General features: G+C 35.3%; 3 protein-coding genes across 4 annotated transcripts in view; 1 reads left to right on the forward strand and 2 right to left on the reverse strand.

Moving 5' to 3' along the window:
• Positions 1–2703, reverse strand: part of LOC129953830 (unconventional myosin-XV) — an 88384-nt gene extending 85681 nt beyond the window's left edge. Inside the window, exon 1 of one of the 2 annotated variants that reach the window (XM_056067314.1) lies at positions 2417–2703. The gene's annotated coding sequence lies outside the window, so the exon portion shown is untranslated. Of the gene's footprint in view, positions 1–2040 lie in introns of both variants that reach the window. The other variant, XM_056067313.1, reaches the window with a different exon arrangement.
• A 6352-nt stretch (positions 2704–9055) lies between these two features.
• Positions 9056–18381, reverse strand: LOC129953832 (DNA repair endonuclease XPF). The gene is made up of 9 exons (XM_056067320.1): positions 18060–18381; positions 17843–18004; positions 17194–17790; positions 11846–12000; positions 11239–11786; positions 10854–11177; positions 10563–10793; positions 9964–10482; positions 9056–9325 (listed from the first exon to the last, which is right to left on the reverse strand). The coding sequence occupies exons 1-9, from the start codon at positions 18278–18280 to the stop codon at positions 9146–9148; spliced, it is 2937 nt and encodes a 978-aa protein (XP_055923295.1). The 5' UTR covers positions 18281–18381; the 3' UTR covers positions 9056–9145.
• Positions 18382–23566: 5185 nt separating this feature from the next.
• On the forward strand, positions 23567–25557 carry LOC129953833 (bifunctional lysine-specific demethylase and histidyl-hydroxylase NO66). Its single transcript, XM_056067321.1, has 2 exons — positions 23567–24330; positions 24404–25557. The coding sequence occupies exons 1-2, from the start codon at positions 23643–23645 to the stop codon at positions 25519–25521; spliced, it is 1806 nt and encodes a 601-aa protein (XP_055923296.1). The 5' UTR covers positions 23567–23642; the 3' UTR covers positions 25522–25557.
• Positions 25558–25804: the final 247 nt, after the last annotated feature.

Consider the following 25804-nt stretch of genomic DNA (forward strand, 5'->3'; position numbering starts at 1 on the left):
AACATTACTCAAAGTTGGTAACAATTGAATTTTGACTCAAACATATTTTCCAAAATATAAGATTATGGCTTCCAACTTATTTAAACTTAAAAAAAAAATTATTTTCAATATTCGGTACAATTTTGAGATAAATCGAATTGACAGTTTTTTTGTTAAATAAAAACCTAAAAAAATTAATAAATGTTAGTAAAAATTGATTTCGACTCAAATAAGTTTTTAAAACTTTGAGACATTTGCTTTAAACTATTTTTTTTTTTTTTTTAATATCGCTGTCAATATTTGGTAACATTTTGAGAAAAATCGAATTAACATTTTTTAACCAAAAATTTAAAAACCTAAAAAAAATTAATAAAAGTTTGTAAAAACAGACTTTTGACTCAATTATCTTTTCAAAAATTAAAAATATTAGCTTCAAACTAATTTTGTTTCATAAGAAATATTGTTTTGACCATTCGATACAATTTTGAGAATAATCGAATTGACAGTTGTTTAAAATCAAAAAATATGTAAATACCTAAAAAAATGGATAGAAGTTCGTAAAAATTGATTTTCGACTCAAAAATCTTTTGAAAAATTTAAGATATAGGCTTCAAATTAATTTTATTTTATAAAAAATATTGTTTTCAAGATTCAATATTTTTTTTTAATCTAACAGTCAGTTTTTTCATAAAAAAATAAAATCTACAAAAAATAGTACGCAATATTGGTAAAAATTGATGTTCGGTTTTCGACATCTCGTGAATAATAGAAAACATTGGCTTCAAATTATTTTCATTTGTCCAATTTGTATTTGTTTATATTAGAAATGAAAACTTTTAAGAAAACCTACTAACCTGGTAAAAATTTGTTTTCGACCAAAAATCTATTTAACGAAATTAGATTTTTATACTATTCTTGATATAAAAAATATTGTTGGTGATTTTAAATTTTTTTTAAGAATAATTCAACAGACAACTTTCTTAACCCAACACGAAATCTACAAACCTTCTAAGCAAGACAAATCGACAGACGGGATGGGAAGTTATCAGTTTGGGCGCATCCCACCCTCTTTTTGACATAGAAATGTCCTTGATTTGAAAAATATCCTTGAAGTAAGGAAAAGTTTCTATCTAATTTTCCTCTGAACTATTCTGTAGAAACATCACATTATTAATACCACCACCACATTATAGGCTGATTTAAATTTCGCATCAAAATTGTTAAAATTTTTTGAATTCTTCTTCATATATTTATTGACATTAGTCATCGAAACTTAATTTTTGTTTAATTATTCAGCATCAAAATGCCGGTATATTATACAAGAGATTAAAAAGTAATCGGTACTAATTTTAAATGAAAGAAATGTCACGCAATAAATAAACCATTTGATTCGAATAGGATACATATGTATGTATGTAGGTACGACCGAATCCATGTACGAGTATCAAGTTTAAAAGTAGTGGATATCATCAAGCTTTAATCCCAATAAAATACATACAAATACATATATATCTATATGCCCATATCAAAATGAGAAAAATCTAAAAATTTCAAAGAGAAAATGGTAAAGTCTTGGTTACTCTTTCACCACAACAATTCAACATTATACCTAATGATCAAGTCGATGCGAGGTGTTTTGTGGTAAACGTCACGTCCTAAGTACACAAATTTAAAACATATTATATTATTATACAAAATTCTTCTATAATTTGAACATAATTAATTAAACATTGAGAACCTATTAAGGACTTAAGTTACCTTTAATATTAATTGGGTGTTTAAATTCTCATTTAATTACAGGTAAACAACAGACCACAGGCTAAGACTTAAGGAATTCAAAACCAATGACACGTTTATAAAAAATTCAACAACACTAATATGAAAAAAAAGACGAAGAAAGGTATTTTTCAAGATTCAAGTTTTTAAGGTATGTATATACATTAATAGATATTTTTTGTTTTCTATAACTTCTGAGTTCGCATAATTTACATTCATATTTTTCTTGTTTGGCAAGATTGTTTTCGTATCCATTTTTTGATGCCAACCGCAAAAATAAAATACCTGTACAGTATCGGCTCAGCTAGTTATTCCACATCATTTCAATGGCATGCACAACAAGTTGTGAAAAATAATTCTTTTTCCTTTTGTATTTGTTCTCACAGATTTGCGTAGATTTTTCTCGCGAAAGATAAGATACTTTTTTATGTTTTATTATTCACAACTTAATTCAAACAAAAAGAAAAAATATTACATAGATTCAAAGATGGCTGCTTCAGATAGATAGGTATAGGTTTTATTAGATTTGTTTAATTCCTTTTTTTAAGCTTGAACATAAAAAGATCTAATATTCAAAGGTATATTTATTGAAGATGTCTTCAATGCACTGTATTTATATTTTTCACTAAATTTTATTTTTATTTATTAAGAATGTAATTACTTTTTTCTCATTATGAAACAGGAAAGCACGTACTAAATTTTGAATTCATTTGCTTTTTTTCTGAGTTAGATTCTTTTGCACTTTTCATTCATTCACTTGATGGAGACTCATTTACCTCTTCACTGATATCAATATTTTGTATATTTCAAAATAGCTATTTCAAACAAATAAGTATTTATATGTATATTGTATTTTTGTCTTCCGTGGCAAAATAAAAAAAAAATAATTGTTACTGCCGCGAATATCCAACAACTCGGTTTGAAAGTTTTAAGCCAACTAATCAAGTATCTCAACGAATGGAATTTAGGTTCTTACCTTTTTACATCAATTTTACACAGATACTGAGACGAAGGCTGAGATTGAGATTGAAACACCCATGCAAGTAAATGAAATTCTCAAGACATTCAAAGAAAAATTGTTTTGTTATTACGAGAGGTTTACCTGTTTCGGTTTAATAAATAAAACAAAAATGTTACCTGCTCTTTTGGATTAACCTGTGTATGATCGGCTTTCAGAGTTTTGTACACAGTACACACCTTAGCCACATCTTAAAATTCTTCCTCTCCCTCTCTTAAACAATATATGTATGTATGTACAACAGCAAACAACAACAATACAAATATGATCGTGGTTAAATTTTTGAAAATTGCTACTACGTTTACGTAGTGTTGTCGTTTCAGTTGTTTCATTTATTTTCAAAATATCTTCTTTTTGTGTGAAAATACGAGCACCTGTTGAACGTAAGAGAAACTTTAGTTGATTTTCCACATTCTGAGTAAATAAAATTTCTCTTTCAAATTTGAATACCATCACAAGGTAAATCTTATGATAAATTGGAAGAGAATAACATGATAATGATACATTTCAAAAATATTTATTTAAATAAAGTTGCATTTACCTGTTTCAAAGTTTCGTACAAATTATTAGATTACATTTTTTTTTCAAACACACCTTTTTTATAACGTAGTTTATATACAGGGTGATGCACCAATTGTGCTACAGTATGAAATTCAAATAACTTTTGTTTTTAGTCCAGAAAATAAAGGTTTTCACCTCAAAAAAACCAACAGTTTTGAAACTTGGCACACGTACTAAGGAATGTCTGGTGAGTACCCAACAAAAAAGTCCCCAAAAATCCGAAGTGAGCTCTAGAGGCAGGCTTACTTAAGGTGGCGCTACAGTCCGGAGCGGACCTGGGCCTCAACCAACAAGCGTCTCCAGCCAGCTCGGTCCCTAGCTAGCTGTCTCCAGTTTCGCACGCCAAGTTGGTTGAGGTCCTCTCCCACCTGGGTGCGCCACCTGAGTCGCGGTCTTCCTCTACTTCGCCGTCCCTCGGGATTGGATTCGAAGACCTTCCGGGCTGGAGCGTTGGTGTCCATCCGCTCTACATGACCTAGCCATCTAAGCCGTTGGACTTTAATTCTGCTAACTAGGTCAGTGTCGCTGTACAGCCCGTACAGTTCGTCGTTATATCTTCTCCTCCATTCTCCATCTATGCGTACGGGACCAAAAATCACCCGAAGAATTTTTCTCTAGAAGCATCCTAAGACGCTCTCATCTTTCTTTGACAGGGTCCAGGCCTCAGCGCTATAAATGACAACCGGGATGATGAGTGTCTTATAGATGGTGATTTTACATGCTCGAGAGAGGACTTTACTTCTCAATTGCCTTCTAAGTCCAAAGAAGCAGCGATTTGCAAGAGTTATTCTTCGTTTGATTTCAGCGCTGGTGTCGTTGTCTGCATTAATAGCGGTACCTAGGTAGACAAAATCCTTAACTACCTCAATGTTACAGCTGTCCATGGTGACGTTTTGTCCAAGTCGTCGTCGTTCAGTGTCCTTTTTTGATGACAGCATATACTTTGTTTGACTTAAGTTTAGATATAGCTATCTTCACTTCGTAAAGGTCGGGTAGGCGGAATTGTTGATCTGCGTCGCCGAGGTTATTGGTTCTATCTCCCTTACAGCGGAATTTGATTCGACATCGCCGTTATATAATTTGGAGAAGTGATCTTTCCATATTCTCAGCATCGACTGCGGTTCTACTACGATGTTCGCCTGATCGTCTTAACGGGCTTCGGTTCGTGGCTGGTACCCTTGGGAGGTTTTTTTTACCTTTTGGTAAAATTTACGAACCTCATTTCTGTTGTGACATCCCTTTATCTCCTCGATCGCGCGCTTCTTATGCCCTCTTTTTTTCCATCTAAGAAGCCGGTGTTCCTCTCTCCTCTTCTGCTCGTAGACCTCGCGAGCAGCTCTAGTCCTTTTGTGCAGCGCCGTTTTGTATGCCTCTTGTTTCGCTGCGTGTGCTTGCCGGCATTCGTCGTCAAACCAGGGGTTTCGCTGTGGTGGCCGTGTGAAACCTAGCACTTCAGAGGCGTCATCTCTGATGGCTGCAAGGCAATGTTGCCACTGGTTTTCAATGCTTAATGCAGGAAGCATAGGACTCCTTAAGAGGTTATTAGAGACTCGATCGGAAAAGGACATGGCAGTCTCTTGCGATTGTAGCCGTCTAACGTCGAATCTTCTCACAGTACTTCCTTGTTTTGGCTTGGATCGCGATATCCGTAGCCGTACCTTGGCTACAACCAACGAGGTAGTGGTCCGAGTCAATGTTGGCCTCTCGGAATGTTCGGATATCCTGGATACTGGAGAAGTGTCGTGCGTCGATCGCAATGTGGTCAATCTGGTTGATGGTTGATTGATCAGGATATTTCCATGTCCCCTTGTGGATATTGAGATGCGTGATGCGTTGTCGGAGGTGGTGTCGTGCAGGCTGTATCTCCCGATTATGCCACCAAAGATGTCTTCTATTCCTAGCTTGGCATTAAAATCTCCTAAGACAATTTTAATGTCATAGCCAGGGCACTGCTCATATGTCTTGCCCAAGAGCTCGAAGAATATGTCTTTGGTGTCTTCATCTTTCTCCTCTGTTGGGGCATGCGCGCATATTAGGCTTATGTTTGCGAATTTAGCCTTGATGTGGATTGTCGTGATGCACTCGCTCCCACTGTTCAAACTCAAGACTTTTTGCCTGTGCCTAGTTCCAACAACAAATCCACACCCAAATAGACGCTGTCTTTGTTCTCGGTAGCAGTCGTCGTAGTAGATATCGCAGTCTTCTAGTTTGAGTTTGCCGGGTCCATCCCATCGCACTTCTTGGATGGCTGTTATATCTGCCTTGCAGCAGTTTAGGGCTTCCGCTAATTGTTCGGCTACATTCCACGTACATATCCGAAGTTCGTTGTCCTTATTTCGTTTGCGTGGGTTGTCAACAGTGAATCCGTCCGTATCCGAGGCTTGTTGGTGCTTCGAAACTTAAGGTATTTTTACGTGGCCAGGAAGTCACCCCAACGGCACAACCCCCAACCTGGAGGGCGAGATCCTTAGTATAACTCCAAGGAAGGGGAGCCGGATAAACCGCCCCTTACAGGCCTGGGCTCCGAATATGTCGAAGAAGCCCTATAAGGTGTTCACTAAGTAGTTCAACCTTACTGGAACTGTAGACGCCACCGTTGATTCTATCTCGAGAATTCGTCCGCTGCCGCCTGGATAAGGAGAGGTGCCTTAGTGGAAACACCTCTCCCCCCCCCTCTCTCGTTTACTGCCCCCAACAACTTTCCACTGGGGTTGGAACCCAATCTCCAGTTGAGGTACTAGGCACCCGATGTTCACCGCGGGGAGGTGAGAGTAGGAGTTGATAGACAGAGGTGGGTTTTGAGAAAAACCTGTGGACGCTTGTGTCCTCTTGAATGCACATGTCTACCATTTGAACATCAGATAGAGGCAGGCACCTGATCAAAAAATTGTTCCTTGCGGCGTGAAGGGTTGAATTTGGGATCGCCTTAATTATTACAATTATGGACTTTCTCAGTTCAGACAAATTCATTAGTTTTGTTTTGTACACCTCCTGCTTGACATAAACCCCATAAAAAAAAGCAGTCAGGTCAGGTGACCTTCGGGACCACCGAAAAGTGGTTTTCCTGGAAATAAATTTGTTTGGGAATTTGGGATATGTCTTCGGTACAATTCTGTTACTCGTTCTGAGTGCAGTTCATCTCATGGAGTATTTCTAGACTTGATTCACTCGAAATACGACAATTTTGCTATTTTATATGCCGTTTAGGTCAAAATGGGCCTCATCAAACACGGGCAAACAACGTGTTGTCTTCTTCAGCTATTTCAGTATTTTTTCGGCAAAATTCCTCTCGAACAGGAAAATCCTGGGAGTTTAATAGGCATTTCACACCCAACCCAAAACCGGGTTTTCGTTAAAAAGTTTTCGAAAACCCGAAAATCGTTCACACCGAACATTTACACGCTTTCATTTGACATTTTAATTTGTTTAACACCGGCTGACAAATTTTGTATTGATGAAAAAAACATTTTAGAATGAGCCGCAGAACTTTCGATATACTCTACAATGATCTAAAGGATCTGAAAATGCAAGATACAAACTTTAGCGTTATGTAGGTACTTGTCAAGTCGATTTTCAGAAAGGTAAAGATCTATACGAGCTCCAAAAGAACGAATGAGATCCCGTCATTGAGTGGTTTAACAAACGTTTCGATACGAATATACAAATAACTCCCAGTATATCACCACCCACCGTCTCGGATGCGGATAAAATGAAAATATCTAAGTACATACTTCCTTTCACCCAGTAAAAGTGTTCAAGATTCAATTTTTTTTTAATTCGTGAAGTGCAAACATTCTCCTAAGGATTTTTCTTTGCCGTCGGTACCCTTGAGCAGCATATCAGCGCAGACAAGGCCGTAACACTAGCTCTTCTCGAAGAAGAGTTTCAACAGAACTTCTGAGGACGGGTGGAATGGGCTCACGACATGAACCAACAAGTACTAGAAGCTCGCTTGGCTGCGGCTATCTTCTTTGTTCACTTCAACCGGTCAGAACAATTCACCAAAGAGAAGCCAATTTTTGTAGAAAATATACGATCAAATCAATAAAAAACAAAACTGTTACAACAAAAATTAATTTTATTTAAAATATTTTTTTTTCTTTCACAACAAACTCAATCCAAAATACTGCTATTGCTTCTGTTGGCCAAATGTGCCTTCAGAGTCGCCATGTATTGTGGCCGTCCAAGCAGCTTATAGGTAGGGTTGAAAAGATTATAAACGATTTCGTGTAGGTCCTTATGGCTGGAGCAGAAAAGGTCAATTCGTAGTTCCAGATTCGTACCAAAATCACACTCGCCTGGCTTGTCCAAAGCCATGAGGATATTCTTGATGTTGGCAACGCTATCCATCAATGGGTGATAGTTTTGGTTTTTTTTCACTGGAACAACGATTCCCACATTGTGGAATATTTTGGCTAAAATTTTTCTAGCTCGCTGCGACTAAGCCTCCTTTCATACTTATTCTCCTCCACAAATTAACTTATCGTCTTTCTCATATCTCCCAAATCTTGTGATTGAACGGAGTTACCGGAAAGTCTTTCTCCAGGTAGTAAGCGAAAGCGTCGAACATATTTGTGGCGACGAATTGGAAGACGCATTCCTTGGAAACGTCATTAATGAAATAGGGCAGGATTTAAGAGGAGATCCCTGTAAAAATTGGCCTTTAAGTTTTGAATATGAAAATGAACCTATTGAAGAAGCTTTTGTTCTTGGGGAAATGTTTCCAGTTGATCAATTATCAGCGTTTCCATGATTGAGGAAAGTAGAGGCGTAAATACAATTAGACGATAGTAAGATGGAGGGGAGCATTCGCCTTTTCTAGGGACAGGCTTTATAAATGCTGTTTTCCATCCGCTCGCAAAGATATCTGTAAAGTAGGAAAGATAAAAAAAGCTTACCTAGTGGTTTTAATGCGTTGAAGAACACCTTTTCAGAACTATAAGAGCCTAGTATCCGGGCCAGCAGATTTGTGTATGTCAAGATTTTTCGCACTAGCTATAAAATCGTTCACGCTCTCAAATACAGGAGGTTTGTAGACACTGGTAGCTTGAAACAAATGTCCAGAAATGGTTACTATACCTTTGGGACATTGTAATACTTTTTTGCCGTAATTTCTATTCATGGAATAATTTGCTTCTACGAATATGACCTCTACAAGTCTTTCTAGCTTTTTTTAACTTTGTCCGGTTTTCTTTAATAGGGTTGGCTTTTTAGCAACAGAAACTCACACCTCGACCTCTGACCCTTTTAACATCTTTTAAGCTAGAATAAAACAATGAGTCTTCCTAAGTTTTGATTGATTTTTCTATATTCGGGATAAAATTTCCTATTCCCTAAAGCACTAATTTTGTATTTGAGGCCTTCCCAGTTGGCTTTCTAATATTACTAAACGGTTCACGTTGGAGTGTTTTCTTCGACTGAGTTATTTTGGGCATAAGAAATTGGCAGCTAAGAAAAAATGGTCTGTACCTCCCAAAGGCGTTAATACACTGATTGCATATTTATTGAGGTAAGAAATAAGTCATAAGGGTGTTGACGAATTGTCCTACAACGTCAGGAAATCGAGTTGGATCGTTAGATGATTTAATTTAGCAAAGACTCTTCAACATGCCTTCATTTGGGTGTTGTCTGGCGAAGCATAGAAGAATTCTATTTTCTCGAAACAATAATCAACGGCTCCATTTGAATTTGAAAATAATCGTATTCTACATCTTAATTTAGTTTGTAACTTATTATACTTTTAAATCTTTCAACAAATTTTATATCAATACAACAAAAACTTATTTTTTTATTTCATGTTATAATTTTATGTTATACACGTTTCCAACTGCTCCTTCCACGTCCTCCTCTTCCGAATTTCGATTGAAAAGGTTTTGAGGATCCTGGGCCTGATGTGACCTGCTCGTCCTTTTGTGGTAAATGAGCAACATGCAAAATGTCATAAAGCATTTTTCCATTTGCTTGTGATTCAACAAGTTCTGATAGCTCAGCCTAAAACAGAATATTATTAAAAATCAATTAATTAGAAAAGGATTAAGATTAAGTGTGAATTAAGTTTAAAAATTGATTATGTTTTTCAGCAGCTGAGTCGGGCAGGTCTGAGCTCTAAACTAAGCTAAAAAGATTGACACTGTTTAGAGTTTCATGACTCAAAAAAATGTTCTTATCGTTTGGTAAATTAATAATTTATTGAGCGCATCATCAAATTGATATAAGTACAAAATAAATGCGTTCTAAACCAATTATGCAAATCAAACAACTATTGCTTGTAAATTCATGACACTTGAAAAACTAACTTTTTGCCTTGGTCAAAATTTATTCAAGGAATGAAATTGACTACAAATGAAGTCCCTTATGTTGCCTGAACCTGCCCAATGTATACAAAAGCTTAAGTTAACTCACTTAGAAGGATGATAAACAACGATGTTTTGAGCTCAAGAGTGTTATCTCAAATAAAAGCTGAGCTGTGAGCTAAGCAATAGATTCTATATACCATCATTGAATAATTACATTTGTAATTATTCAATGATAATTACATTTGTAATTATTCAATGATACCATACATTCTTTTACATATATTCAATTTACTCAGCTTGACTTTGAAGTAATAAAATACATATTTATTTTACCTGAGATTTAGCCAATAATTGCTTTAGATTTCCTCCATTCCGCATAACTGTGTGTATATTTCTTGAATTAATACCCGGCAAACGTAGCATAAAATCAAAAATACTCGAATTGAATTTATCCAATACATCGACACTTCCTCCAGCTTCTTCTGAACCAATTGCAGCTGCAGTTTTTGGATCGGGTTCTGGTTTTCCCAGTTTTAGTTCTTCAAATAATTGAGCTGTAGCATAGGGACTTGGGGACCAAATAAGTCGCAATTTCGGAAAGTGTATAGTCAAAAGCTGGAGTTTTTTAACAATATCAGCATTTGTTGTCGTAGTATTAGCCGACAACATATACTTGCCCTGCAAGTGAAATGGTTTGTTTTGATCGAATTCGATTAGTAGAATTGGTTTTGTGTAGTGGCGTTGCATTTGAATACACTGATTGTACAAACGACCTGAGTTCAAAGAACCAATCAGATCCGATATGGATTTTCTTTCAACACAAATCTCTGGAGTAAGAATATAATCACCAATCTAGAAAATAAGACAGAAAAAGAACTCAGATAAGTTATTTAAAGAAAAAAAGATGTCATCCTGAAAAATTAAAAACTAACAATAATTGTAACCGGAAGGACTTCAATCCCCCGTTTATGAATCAAACAAGGCAAGTCCGAACGAAATTCTCTCATGTCAACTATAATTTTTGGTGATTCAAGAATAGCATCAACCTGGCCGCCGGCTTTCCTTGTAGTTGCATTGCTTTCCTCTTCGACGTGTTTATAATGCTTGAGCAAGACAAATGCCTCATCAGTTTTACCATCTTGATACTCTGGGATAACCATTTTCTAATCAGTAAATTAAAGTTAAATTTAAGTTTTTAAATAAAACAATAAAAACAACTTTACACTTTTGGTATCTATAATAAGTTCAAAAGCCTGTTTCTCCCTTCGTAGACTTGTTAAATAAGACTGCTCTTCAACCGTTTGGGCATGAATCAAAAAATAAACCTTTAACCTCTCGACTATCGGTCGTCGCAGACGTGCTTCGTAAACCTCTAATTGCCTAATTGCTGCAATATTACAATGATACATGATCACATAATGTGGTTCGATCTCAGCTAATATTTTATCCAAAGCCATCACTCCATCTCGTTCAGTCTTAAATGTTTGAATACAAATCAGAGGTTGTTTGTTTGTGGCAACTGTTGCTGTAATATCCAGGTTTTCCATCTAAAATACAAGTATTGTTATTTTTAAATGCAAACTTAAGATTTCACTGTTCATTACATACCTCTGGAAAGGGTTCAAAAACTGAGTTGTCCATTGTAGGCTCTTCAACTTCCTCTTCGCTATCGTCTCCTCCACCAACCAACAAGTCCAACTTATCGGTTTCTTGTTGCGTCATAGTTAACATATAACTTTCTTGGAAAACTTCTTCATCAGGATGAATATCATTTTTAAGTAATTGTGTGAGCTCATTTTCTTCTTCTTCTACGTCTTGTGTTGGAGGTTGGTTGTTTTTTGGTGTTTCTTGAGTTTTCTTCGTTGAAAAACTGGAACTTTTTGCTTCGGGAATTTTGATGTTTTGTACTTTCTGATAGGATTTTGATAGTTTTCCAATTGGAATATCATTTCTCATTGCTGTATAGAGAAGGAATCTTTCGCCTCCTCCGGTTAACATTTGTCTCAGTTGATAGCAAGTTCTTGAATCTTGACACAAGATAAGTACTTTTGGTGGGGAAATATTTTTGGGTTTTGTTTTTTTCATGTCGGTGGGTATTTCAGTTTTTAAAATTTCTGTTAATATTTTCCATTTTGGACATGGTTCTGGATTGAATTCTTTAAGAAGGAAAATGCAATTTAAATTTATTAATTTATAAATTTATGTTGAAACGCACCGCCTTTGTCGTTGTATACACGATCCTTAGCTGTCATGAACATGTGCTCTGCGGAATCAAGTAGAACCCAACCAGAGTTGCTGAGAGCATATTCGGTTGTTCTGTAGCGTTTTATGAGTGCATAGGCGCTTACAGAGTCATTGTAGATGGTAGAACTAAAAAAAGAATATTATTGATAAGAAGGTTTCTTCATTATTAAACAAACAATTTGTCTCTCTGGTTTTTTAAATAGCATTAGCGAGTCTTTTTGCACTTCATTAAACACATCAGTTACTTGGATTTTCTTAAATTTAAAACTCCAAATAACAGAAAATGACTCAACTACGCCTGCTTTTTTTGCTCTTCTGTGTTTGGTCATTGACCAACTTAAAAAAAATTGTACAAGTTTATATTTGGATTAGGGAAATCATTGAGATGGCTCCAAACAAAGTAAGAAACTGGGTTAATTAGAGCAAAACTGAAGTGATGCTCTTTACTACCATAACTAAAACCACTCTACCCTGACTGAACGGTCAAATCCAGTACTTGTCTCCCAGTGCTAAGAGTTACTCAAGAACGCACATGCTTGCATTGCCTTTTACGCCTGTATTTAATATTGGTAAAAAGCGTTGTACGACCTATTTTGTCATATGGATTGATTTTTTGACGACCTGCATTTAACATGAAATACAAAATCGAGAAAATAGAAAGGTTTTAACAATAGCTAGAGTCGGCATTACAGGGGCCCTTAGTTCCTGCCCAACAGATGCCTTAAATGTTATTTATCACCTACTACCAGTAGATCTTTACATTGAATACTTAGTTTTGTGCAGGGCAATAAGACTTAAAGAATAATATTGTTGGTTTTCTAGACATCGACTACTGCACCCCTGGTTGGATTTTAAAGTCATGTTACGACTGTCTTGAGCGCGTTGGTGATAGCATCCTCGCTATTGTTTTGAAGAAGTGTTTATCAACGCTGGCAAAACTATGCGTAAGCTTTTTTATCTGTCCTACTTTTTAGATCTCGGAAGATTCACTCGACAAATCCAACCATGCATAGTTGTCTTTAACTTAACTTTTCCTCAAGGTCTTGTTACAAAAGAAAAATTGACATGGGCTCTGAATAGTTTCGAACCTTATAAATCTCCAGGTCCAGATCAAATCGTACCAGCTGAGCTACAATATATCATCGATATAACTTTGCCCATCATTGAGATGATCTTCAAAAGTTGTCTAGATCTGGAGAGAAGTAAAGGTAGTTTTCATTCCCAAGGCGGGGAAATGCTCGCATGTCAACCCTAAAGATCTAAGAGCTATTAGCCTATCATCTAAACAGCAGGATCATCAACATCAAGTTGGGTGATTTTTGCACAAAAAGGTCTGTCAGTAGAGGCACTCCGTAAGATGGTGTTCTGTCCCCTCTCCTGTGGAATATAGTGTTTAAGGAATGCTAATATCCCTTGAGAGGGAAGGCTGCAGCGTGATTGCGTATGCCGATTATGTTGCTATCGCCGTCACAGGAGAACATCCTAATACACTGGGAGACCTCCTCCAAAACGCACTCAATATGCTCACTAGATGGGCTGATCACTGCGGACTTAGTATTAATCCTCAAAAAACAGACATTGTCCTTTTTACACGGAAATACCAGATCCCAGTAATTGTACCTCCTTCAATAAAAGGTGTACCACTGATTTTTACCAATGAAGCAAAATATCTTGGTCTGATATTGGACAAAAAATTAAGTTGGAAACCTTATATTCAGGAAAGAGTTAAAAAAGCTACAGTAGCTCTTTTCCTTTGCAAGAAAGCCATAGGAAGCAAATGGGGTTTTCAACCTCGCATAACCTATTGGCTATACACATCGGTCATCCGATCTTATGTACGGGCTTGCAGTATGGTGGACTGCACTGGAGAAAGTCATATACTACGACAAACTCGGCAGAGTCCAACGCTCTGCATGTCTCTGCATAAGCGGGGCATTGAGAACCACACCCTCAGCAGCGTTAGACACTCCTCCATCTGACACCTCTCGACATCTTCAGCAAACAAGTGGCAACGAGTGCGAGTGCAGCTATAAGACTTAACTCCTCATCTCAATGGACCAACAAAAATGTAGGGCACTTCATCATTTTGAACCTTTTTGGTTCTATACCAAAGTGAATAGACTACACTATTCCAAAACCCCAATTTGGAAAAATACTTCCAGATATTTATTCCATCCAGAGATGAATGGGAAGACAAAAAACTCCTGGATGACAAAAGCATTAATTTTTATACAGATGGATACAAGAGGATACAAATGAGGGAGTTGGTAGTGGTGTGTACTCAAAAAAGCTTAATCTAAGAGGTTCTCTCCTGGCTAAGAGAAAACGTAATATCAACTTCTGATATCCGCTTCTTCTCTGACAGTCAGGCTGCTGTTAAATTTCTTCACGGTGTCTCAACCAAATCTCAAACGGCCCTCGATTGTCGATCGTCTCTAATGGAGATGGCGCAGCAATTTTACATTCACCTCTGTTGGGTGCCGAGCCACAGAGACATCGCAGAAAGTTGTAGAGCCGATGAAATCCCTAAAAATGGAACCGTAATACTTATTTGTAGAGAAGCTACATGTAAACTTCTGCTAAAAGAAACAGCTTTTACAAAAACAAACTCTAGGTGGTACATATGGCCTTCACTGAACCTAAAGCGCCCTAAAGACTTGTTTTCTCAAAGCAGACTTCATATTAGCTCCCTAATAGGTGTCCTTGCGGGAGACTGTCTTATATTCAGACACGCAATACGACTTGGTGTAGCCTCAAATGACTTCTGCAGGAGATGTATGGCCGAGGAAACAGAGAAAACAACTTCTCGCTTTCTCTGCACTTGCCCTGCTCTTACACTAAGACGCAAACTTCATCTGGGAGACTACTCTTTTGATAATCCCAGTGCACTAGCTAAAAAGGAAATCAAATATCTTCTTCGCTTTATAAAAAGCTCAAAATGGTTCGACTAGTAAGAAGTAATTCTCTAGATTCATGTGGTATCACAATGGGGCTTTTATTTTGGCCTAAGTGCGTGGATTCTGAATCAGCAGCTACTTTAACCTAACCTAATTTAGGTCTTGTTCCGAGCGGATGGAAAACAGCATTTGACCAGCCAATCCGTAAAAAATGCGACCGATTACACCTTCGACGGTTCTTTCCAGTATGATTTTAGCAGGAATAGGTCCACTGGTGATCTCATGGTTCATCTCACCGAGCATAGGAACAAAATTTACATCGTTTTGGAAAAGTAAGATTATTGCACTTGATATTTCAAAAGCATTTGATAAGGTTTGGCATCAGGCTCTCCTATTGAACATGCGTGCTTTTGGTGTTCATATTCTTGAATCCCTCCTTCATCAAATTAGTAATTACCTTTCGGATCGTTAAATGTTCTGTTCTATCTATGATAACCTGTCTGCAACTTCTAATCCATTAAATTGTTTGGCTGACGATAGTACTCTCAGCTTTTCCTATTCGTTCGCACACTCACATCCCTCTTCTTTGGATGTGCAACTTTAACGACAAAATATGTGCATCTGTCGGGAATTTTCTCGGAGTCCTTAAGTGTCTATTAAGTCTTTTCACCTTGCTTTGAATATCACTGATATTTAATCATAGTTAAGTTTAGACTAAAATTAAGCTGACTGTATAAAATTCTATTTTCAGAATTCCGAGCCTTAACGATGAAGGCATTTCGAATAGAGTCTTTGTTTTTCTGAATAATGCAGTAGAGTTGGTCTTTTAAATTACATTGGTTGTTCACATCAACATGCAAGGTTTCCCCACAAGTGTTGCCAATAGATTGCCATCTTTCATACCACCAGTCCTTATTCCTCAACTCATACAAAAGTAGTTTTTTTGAAAGCCTTGATTCTTCACAATGACGGCATACCTTTATTATAAAGTCAGCCTGTGACTTAAGTGTGTTTGTCAAGAGTTTTGGTAGGCGTATTTTGAGGGAGATTGAAGAGTTTTTTTATGAAATTCCTATGGAATTTCTCAATTCCCTCGTACTCAATTGACCCCCAAACTTGAGAAGCATAGCAAAGAGTTGATTTAACTACTGCATTGAATATCTTATATTTTGCAAATAAAATTATTCGTTTGTTGGAAAACAATTTTTTCCATGATAGGATTAAGCAAGCTTTGAGAGCTATTGGCCTTTTTTTCATTTTTGACTTCCCTGTATTAATTGTTAGTCCCTATCATAAATTGCATATGTTCTGGTGATTCAGAAAGTATGACAAGGTCATTTCTACTACGTCGTTTATAAACAGAGAAAACAACAATGAACGGAGGAGACAACCTTGTTTCACACCAATATTTGTCTCAAACCATTCCGATACCATCCCAAACTGCTGCATTTGTTTCAGTGTACATTTCTTTTATCACTCTTATGAAATTGGAAGATATGCCAAGTTGTGAGAGCTTATAGAAGAGCGCATTTCTGTTAACCAGGTCGATGGCAGCTTTAAAGTCAACAAAAAATGAGTAAACGTTTTTGTTCCTGGAATGAAATGCTTTAACAATAAATGACAGAGTAAATATCTGTTCAATGGTTGAATAATTTTTTCTTAAGCCAGCTTGAAGATCAGATAGAATATTTTTCCGTTCGACCCACTTTATAAGTTTAATAAAAGAAATTCCCTGTAATTTTCCAAAACTTCAAAAGGTCCTTTTTTGTGAATAGGAAACATTACAGACTTTAAAAAAAAAGAGGTGTTTTCAGCTGTGAAGAAAACTTTGTTGAACAGAATTTAAAGATTGTTAAAGAATGTAGGTGTAGCATTTTTAAAAAACTCATATGGAATCCCGTCTTTGCCTGGAGCTTTTCTATTCTTCGCATTTAGGATCACAGCTTATATTTACTCAATTGATATATCAGCGTCTTATGTGTCATCAACAGTTAATGGTTCAGCGTAGGAAAACATTAAATTAGAATTGTTGGAAAGAAAGAGCCTGAAGTGAGCAAATAGATCTTCAGCAGACTGGATATATCTATAACAAAAAACATTTTATCGTCACTGCAATATGTCCCGGTCACTGGCGATAAAAGAGTGTGCACCAAAGTTAGACATCCCTTACAATACTCATTGCCAAAATTGTATGTTATTGTTTTGCCTGGCGAGTTCTATCTAAATATACTGACTAACTTTCCTCTTTGAACGCAATGGAATCCCTGTAAAGTCTATATGTATATAGTTACCATTTCTAAATCTACAGGTGTAACGAGTTTATGTTATCAAAACGACTCTTTCCAGCGCTAATTGAGTCGCGTAGAAAGGGCTTCTTGCGACTGCAATATCTACCAATCTAATATTACAAAAAAATACTTACATCATCAAATTTCGCAAGACTTTTAGATCGGCAACAATTAACTTTGTCTGTGAATTCAATTGGTGCCAAATACAGTCCAGCTGAGCTTGCAAAATCTTGTGAAAATGTTTCGTCACACAATTCTCAACGGTGATTTCATCCAAATCTACTGTACGGTTTATTCGTTTGATTTCCTTCACCAAATAATTCATAATGTCCAAAATATGACCCTGGATAGTGATCATCTTTTCAGACATTGGCACATGTAGTTCTACAGTTTGAGCTTCAAAACGTTTGAGAGATGCACGAACCAAAGCATGAAATCTTGGCCAGATGTATAATTCCTTGACAAAGAGATTCCTCATTGTTCGTTCGATTTGTGAATAACCAATTGTAAAAGCTTGTGGATTGCTGGAGAATGCCTTTATGAAGCCAGTTTTGTTTTTTTGTCGATACAGGCGAAGTGCAAACGCTTCCTGACAGGATTCAACTATGCTGTGAGCTCGCATCACAAATACACCGCTGATCAACTCAATGGGAATGCGATTCTTTAGCAAATCAACAACAAGAATCCGAGTGGATATGAATTGAATCCCACCTTCCAGATACACACGTTCCCTATAAGAACAAAGTTAAACTGGTGCTTTGTATGTATTTCTGTTGAAGTAACCTTTCAGCAGCTGTGTTTGCAACTTCATGGACGTATTTCTTGTCTAGCTTTGATTTGTAATAAGTCTCTTCCCAATCCGACGAGTTAATCACTAAGATCAAGTTACCGGCATCGCTGTATGCATTCATGATGTTGGTTATGACTTTATCGTAAGAAAGGCCTCTAAAAAGAAGAAGTTCGTAATTTTAAACATAAAGATATGACATTGGAAACAAACTTTGCACAAACGACTAATCCATCTGATTGGACCATGTCAACGAACATTTGCCGCTCATAATCAAGAAGGACAATGTTCTTTTGGGTAAGGTATTCCTCTGCAGTGAGTACATTTGCTAAATCATTTTCTTCATTTGGTTTTGTATCAATTTTAGTTTGTGTTTGAGGCTCTTCTGGCTCTGGTTCTGGCTCGACTGTTTCATTTTGTTGCTCCGTGTCCATTGTGTAGTTATTTATATAAATACTTTTATTAATTGAAATAAATAAACACTTGACAAAATTCCGACACCATCAACAAATACAAAATCATTTGTTGTTTGTTGTTTAGAATTTAGGAATGGGAAATAAATCAGATGTTTTGTTGGTACTTCTGCTGATTGACAGGGTTCGTGCTTCCTTCACTTCAATCGAAGTAGATTCACTACTAAACTAACAAAACCTATAACTTCGCCACTTTGATTCCTCTTTCTAGATTTTTCCATTTGTTTTAAATTAATTATTATTTATATATAGACCCACAAATAAATTTATGAGCCAACTTTTCTATAAAAAAATAAACGAGACGAGGGTGGTTTTTAAGAAGAAATAAAACACTTACTCCCGTGTTTACTAAAACTACAGTATGGAATAAGAATTTTCCGAATTTAAACTAAAGGCAGTTTCCTACCGTTCCATTTGAGTCCGGAATATTTGTATTCCGTTGTGTAGTTTGCCTTAAAACAGGGGCTGAAATAACTAATTTTAACTATGTTTTCTTTATAAGCACGGGAGATATAGTTTAATGCATGTTCCATGAAGTTTCATTCTATTATTTAAAAACTAATCATTCTTAATCAATTGATGTTTATTTAATTTCTAAGAACATAATTCTATTAACAATGAAAAACGATATCACCCAAATGGCCGCAGGAGTAGTTATGATTGCAGTAGCACATCTCTTTCATGACATTTTTGATGACAAATTCTCATATGTGGGGCAGTATGTCTTCGATAACTTCATAAATTACATATTTCTCAAGCATTGGCGATTATGTGACCCGTGACCGCGTCTAAAGGTGTTAAATCTTAAAACATCGGTGACCTTTTGTGATCCAATCTCAGAGAACTAACACGGTCGGAAGGCTTTTTTTGTAAAGCTGTTATTTTTTCTTTGCTCAAATGGCATGTTATGCATCTTTTCTGTGAACAGCCTCATAAAAAGTATATAATTTTGGAATTAAACCTCTCATTAAAAAAACTCTTCATGTTTCGTAATATTAGGTTTTTATCTCTTTTACAAATTAGCTTGAAAAATTTGAATTCCGTACCCTAATAATTAGTATGGAATTCGGAAAGCGTTCGAAAACAAACCTAAATTCAAATGACAGACACAGCATTACCGACTGAGACTATTTAATGTTTTTCCTAAGTCCGCCTTACACGAACATAAATTAAGTATTTAAAAAAAAAGAGGCTGGGATACGACCCACACTGATAACTTCCCATCCCGTCTGGCTATTTGCCTTGCTTAAAAGTTTGTATGTTTTGATGCTGGGTTAAAAAAGCTGTCAGTTAAATTATTATTAAAAAAATTAAAATCACCAACAATATTTTTCAAAAAAAGAAAAAGTTTAGTTTCAAAATCTAGTTTTGTTAAATAGATTTTTAGTCGAAAACAAATTTTTACCAATTTTAGTAGCATTTCTTGAATTTTTACAAATTGGATGAATGAAAGAATTTTAACAAATTTGCGTACTATTTTTCGTAGATTTTATTTTTTTTATGAAAAACGGACTGTTGGATTTTTACAAAACAAAAAACTACTGAATATTTTCTGTGAAATGAAAAGAATTTGAAGACAACATTTTAAGTTTTTAAAAGCTTTTTGAGTCGTAAGTAAATTTTAACCAAGTTTTAGTACTGTTTTTTTGTTAAGTTTTTATTTTTTGTAAAAAAAACTGTCAATTCCATTTTTCTCAAAATTTTAGTTGGAAGCCATAATCTCAAATTTTTCAAAAGATATTTTAGCCGAAAAACAATTTTTACCAACTTTTGTTAAATTTTCTTTCAGTTTTTATTTTTTGTAAAAAACCTGTCTATTCGATTTTTTTCAAAATTTTACTGTGTATTAACAACAATATTTTTTAATAGATGAAGTAGTTTAACGCCAATATCTCATAATTCTAAAAGATATTTTAGTCGAAAATAAATTTTTACCAACTTTATTAATATTTTTGTTTAGGTTTTTATTTTTTGTAAAAAAGAACTGTCGATTCCATTTTTCTCAGAATTTGTCAGAATGTTAAACAATATTTTTTATAAGTTGAAATTAAATGAAAACCATAATCTCAAATTCTTGAAAAGATATTTGAGTCGAAATTAATTTTTTACCAACTTTGAGTAATGTTTTTTTTAGGTTTTTATTTTGTATAAAAAAAACTGTCAATTCGTTTTTTCTCAAATAAATCATTTTGTGTTTGTAAAATTTTTGAGGTGCCAAATATTTTTTTCCGTTTTTTTGATTTATAAAAAAACTATTGATTGGATTTGTTTTCGAAAAATATATTTGTTTTTTATTACGTTACAATATATTTTATAAAATTTAATTCAAGTCTCTAGCGATTTTCGAAGATATTTAGGGTTAACCAAAATGTTCACCTATGCTATGGTAAAAATAACCGCCCACGCAATATTCTTGAGAGCCCTTTCTGCATCTTTCTGTCTTATTACCTGTGTAACAAAATTTATGTGAAGTCGATATCTTTTCTGGTTCTTGATCTATAGACATCGAAAAACGTCGTGAACGTACGTACGCACGCACGCACAGACATCTTTCTAAAAATCTTTTATTCCGACTCTAGGGACTTTGAAACGTCGAGAAGTGTCAAAATTTTCAATTTGACAAATCTGACCCAATACAATAACTTCCTATGGGAAGTTAATTAGATGTAAAAATAAATGAATGCGTGTATTCGTCAATATTATTATAGAAAGAATCTATAGGAATTGTTTTTAGCGTAAATATTAGCAAAAATTTTATATAGGCGTCTTATTTCATATTTTAATTACATGGGACAAATTAATGAAATAAATTAATGGTAATACATTTTTTTTTTCAAACTTCTTGGAAAAACAGAAAACTATTGAAGCTTTCGACGACTATTAACGACTAAAAGAACTTCAGAAGACGTCGCGTTCAAAATCAGTTAAAAATGGAGAACGATGATCAAATTACAGCTGCAAAATTTTACTAAGAACGCGATATCAAACGTCAGAAGAATAAAACAAACAAAGTAAAGGAAAGTCTTGTTAGGAAATATATATTAATACTTTTATTTTATTTATATTATAAAATACGTTTGTATTTAAAGTAATATGTTTTTAAGTAGGCTATGTGTGAAACCGAAGTATTTATAGATTTGCTGTGTCTTGAAAGTAGAGTTGCGAAGTTGTTCGGCAGGTTTGAAATAGCTGCCTTAGGTTTTTCCAAGCCGCCAACGCCGAATGTTCTTATTTTTGGATTCAAAATGGTATATTTTGTCTCAAATTGATCTCCAGACATTTTGAAATATTTGTACAATAAATTCAGTTCCTTGTGGAGGTGATAGATAGAATACTCTCGTACGATATATTTCATGCACTCGATTTCATTTTTTCTTTGATACAAGCGAGAGGAGAAGAATTACCTCATCTTCACTGCTGCTGCTCATTTTGTTGATGTTCACAATGTTCACGAAAAACTTAAATTCTTTAGAAAAATATTTTGTAATGCAATTATTTGGAAACTCTCTATACATATAATTCTTTGTAAGTCCTCCTAAGTTTTATAGTAATATTCTGAAACTTAATAAAGGAATTTTTTTGAAATGTCGTTTATAGTAACTATTAAAAATAGATTGCCTTAAAGAAATATTTGCCATAAGCCTTATTCTGCTAGGTGTCTGTGATTGAAATTGTATGAAAGTGGAACACAGATCGTTTCAAAGATTTTTACAAAATATAATCAGCTCTTCAGAATAATAAATTTTTATGAGAAAAATAGAGAAATGCATTTTTATTAAAGAATAGTTGTTCAGTTACCTTTTTTCCCAAAGAAATTCTTTGCGTGATTTACAATATATAAAATGATCAGTATTGTATATCGAATCAGAAGGAAACACAGTAAATCAACCAGTCAAACATTTTTCCGGGTTGAGTTTAGACAAATAATGGAAGTTGTTCTCTTGCTACAAGCTTACATTGAAAACAAATTAAACAGGTTGAATTCTATTTTTGATATATTTTCTACCTAATTCAGCTGCGTTTTAATATCGCAAATAAACTATATAGGGTATTCTGCTATAATAAAACGATGTGCATAGATCTAAGTCTTAAAAGTTGTTTAGAGTTATCTCTCTCTTCCTTGTTTGTTCACTACTTAAATATTTTCTGGCTCTCTTCATTTAAATACTCTTGATACTACCTTACCATTCGTAACACAAAATACAAATCTGCCTGTAAAAATGCAAAATAATTAGAAATTTTCTGAAATTGATTCAGATAGAAACCAAAATCCAAAGTTGTTGATGTATTACGTGTTGAAAAACAAGACGTATGGGTTGTTGTTGATAACTAATAACAGCTTGTATCATTTTTTTTATAATTATAATAATGATAATCTTATTCATTTAAAAGTATTCGGTAAAATTAATGATTTTGAGTCACTTTTCACTTTTCCTTTAAATGTAATTACATTGAACTTTAAGTCGAAAATATCTACTTCCAAGGTGACGTGACTTCATGTGTCAATAAGTGACCATTAAATTGGAAGATAGTGTACCCATAGTGTAAATTCACAACTTAGTATTCATTACTTGGGTCTCAATTGAACATTTCCGATGACAGAACTATCGGCCTGTCATCAGATAATCCAATAGAGACCAACAATTCAACATCCAGTCCATGATCCGGTCATCGCAGTTTGGATTTTTCGAGCGGATCAAAATCCTGTCATGACATTTGACGTTTTTGTTGTATGTAGTGGTGAGCGTCCATTTTCGGCAGTCTTTTTGAAATTGAAACTTCATTTCGTTTAAATTGTCGTCGAGTGTCGAGTGCGGTCATACCTATGTGCATATTTTTTACATTAAGTAAGTAAAATTAATTAAAGAAAATGGAAATATATTTACATTATTATATTGTTGTTGCTTACTACTACTCAAAGGCATTTGTTTTAATTTTATTTTGTAAAAAAACAACAACTACCTACACAAAAGGTAAATCAACAAAAAAGTTAACAACAGATTAACCGTTGTGTCAAATGTGACATTTGAGGAAGAGAAGTTCGATTGGATTTTACTCTTTTGGAGCCTCAGGGTTAGTATCATAACATAGATAGTATTAAAAACATTACCAATCGTGTACACTCAGCTTAACTCAGAAGTTCTCAAATCATTACACACAGTTACCAAACGGACATATTTTTAGTTTGTTTTTCTTATGCCTCTACCACGTGTTTCTGTTTTTTCTTTCTTGACATTTCACATTTTTGCCGCTTGTCGTTCGTTTCCATCACAATTCTCAAAAACTCTAGAGAAGTTTTTTAAAAATATATATTTTGTATAAAATGGAAGCAGTTTCAGCATTTGCGGTGTATAAAAAGACTGGTTTAAATACATCGTCAAAAAATCGAACTGATAAAAAACAAAAGAAAAACAAAAAGAAACCCCTTGGAACTCCAAACAAATCGGGATCACCTTCAACTCATCAGCAAAATGGGAAGTACAACAAATCTAATTCAGGAAATGAGGCAAATATTCCGAAAATTCCTAAAAAAAGAAAACAGAACAACAAACAAGAGGAATCGGCCAAAGTGAAAAAGTCTACAGAACCAAATGGTATCAAAGATGAAGTCAATTCTGTGGTTGACGATAAAGTTAAAGAACAGATCCCCAAGAAAAAGAAAAAGCAAGCCGGTGGAGAAACTGCCGAAAAGACACCCAAGTCCAAGGACACTGCAACCGAAGCCAACAAATCATTGGGATCAATAAAGAAAGAGCTGCCATCTCCTTCCATCAATCTGCCACTTCGCAACAATAGTATCAAGGATGGGACGAAGTTATTCAAGTGGTTGATATCTCCCATCGGGGCAGACATGTTTTTCGACAAGTTCTGGGAGAAGGCTCCTTGTCTCATCGAGCGCAACAATCCCAGCTACTTCAGCAAACTGATTTCCTTTGAAATGATCGATCAAATGTTAATCAACAATCACATTGAATTCACCAAAAATATCGACATAACTTCCTACAAAAATGGTATGTTTAAAGTCCAACCCCTGCTTCAATATCCACCTGCTTCCTTCTTTTATATTTTACATAATTATTACAGGAATTCGTGAGACACTCAATCCAGAAGGTCGGGCAATACCACCAGTTGTATGGGACCACTATTCAAATGGATGCAGCATACGTCTGCTGAATCCTCAGACGTACCTCGATGGAATTTTTGCAATGAATTCGTCCCTACAGGAAATGTTTCATTGCATGGTTGGATCAAATGCCTATTTGACTCCCCCAAACTCGCAGGGTTTTGCTCCTCACTACGATGATATCGAAGCCTTCGTTCTGCAAATTGAGGGACGAAAACGTTGGAAGTTATATAATCCCAGAAACAAGAAAGAAGAATTGCCACGGTTTTCGTCGGAAAACTTTTCCCAGAACCAAATTGGCAAACCTATTTTGGAAAAGGTTCTCATGCCCGGAGACATCCTGTATTTCCCACGAGGAACAATTCATCAAGCGTTCACAGAGCCTGGATTCCACTCGTTACACATTACACTGAGTGTTTATCAAAAGCAATCATACGCTGATCTATTTGAAAAACTGTTTCCTATGATCCTTCAGCGGGCTATAGCCGAGGACGTTGATATGCGTCGAGGTCTGCCATTGAACGTGTGGCACAATGCTGGTATTGTGTATTCGGAGGAGCCAACGCGGGAACGAAAAGATTTCCTGCGCAAATGTCGTGATCTTATTTCAAAATCTTTGCAGGAAATGCCCATTGATCAGGCTGTTGACCAATTAGCAAAGAAGTTCCAACACGAGGCACTTCCCCCGAACATCAGTGACGCTGAAAGGTCCTTAACAGTATTCGGGTGCAAAAATAAGGTTGACTCCAAAGGGAACTGGGTTAGTGGCTATAACATTAATTCTATGACCAAAGTTCGCTTGTTGAGGGCGAATATTATGCGTCTCGTTGAAGAGGAGGACTCTATTCGGATCTATTATTATGTGGACAATTCCAAAGAGTACTGCGAGTACGAACCGAATTATATTGAAATAGAGAGTGAGTGTGCTACTAGCGTTGATGTTTTGATTAGATCCTATCCAGAATATGTAGCTGTTAATGAATTACCTCTGGAAGATGACGAGAAAAAGAAAATAGGAATTGTGACGGCGTTATGGGAAAGGGGTTTGTTGATGTTTGAAAAACCTTTCAATAAATAAAGTTAGATCATTTTGTTTAAAGTTAATGGTTAAAAATCTTAAAAAAATGTGTTTAAATAATAATGTACTCAACTGGTCATGAAAACTAGATTACTTTTATGCAAGAGTTATGGATATCTACGGACCAAGAGTAGATATAACCGGTACGACAACTTCGTCGCTAAAGATTGAGTTCCAATTCAACCCTTAAGGAGGTTTATGTATTTTAAAAAAATTACTTAAATAGAAAAAAGTATTTAACAAAAAAGGGGAAACCTAAAATATTCTGCCGGCTTTTTAAGTC

Source organism: Eupeodes corollae, chromosome 1, assembly GCF_945859685.1.
Source record: "Eupeodes corollae chromosome 1, idEupCoro1.1, whole genome shotgun sequence".
Taxonomy (NCBI): domain Eukaryota; kingdom Metazoa; phylum Arthropoda; class Insecta; order Diptera; family Syrphidae; genus Eupeodes; species Eupeodes corollae.

Coding starts and splice junctions, on each gene's coding strand:
- LOC129953832 (XM_056067320.1), bottom strand. CDS start 18,280: ATGGACACGGAGCAACAAAATGAAACAGTCGAGCCAGAACCAGAGCCA. Junction 18,005..18,059: donor GGATTAGTCGTTTGTGCAAA/GTTTGTTTCCAA, acceptor TCTTCTTTTTAG/AGGCCTTTCTTACGATAAAG. Junction 11,787..11,845: donor TGTATACAACGACAAAGGCG/GTGCGTTTCAAC, acceptor TCCTTCTTAAAG/AATTCAATCCAGAACCATGT.
- LOC129953833 (XM_056067321.1), top strand. CDS start 23,643: ATGGAAGCAGTTTCAGCATTTGCGGTGTATAAAAAGACTGGTTTAAAT. Junction 24,331..24,403: donor CATAACTTCCTACAAAAATG/GTATGTTTAAAG, acceptor TAATTATTACAG/GAATTCGTGAGACACTCAAT.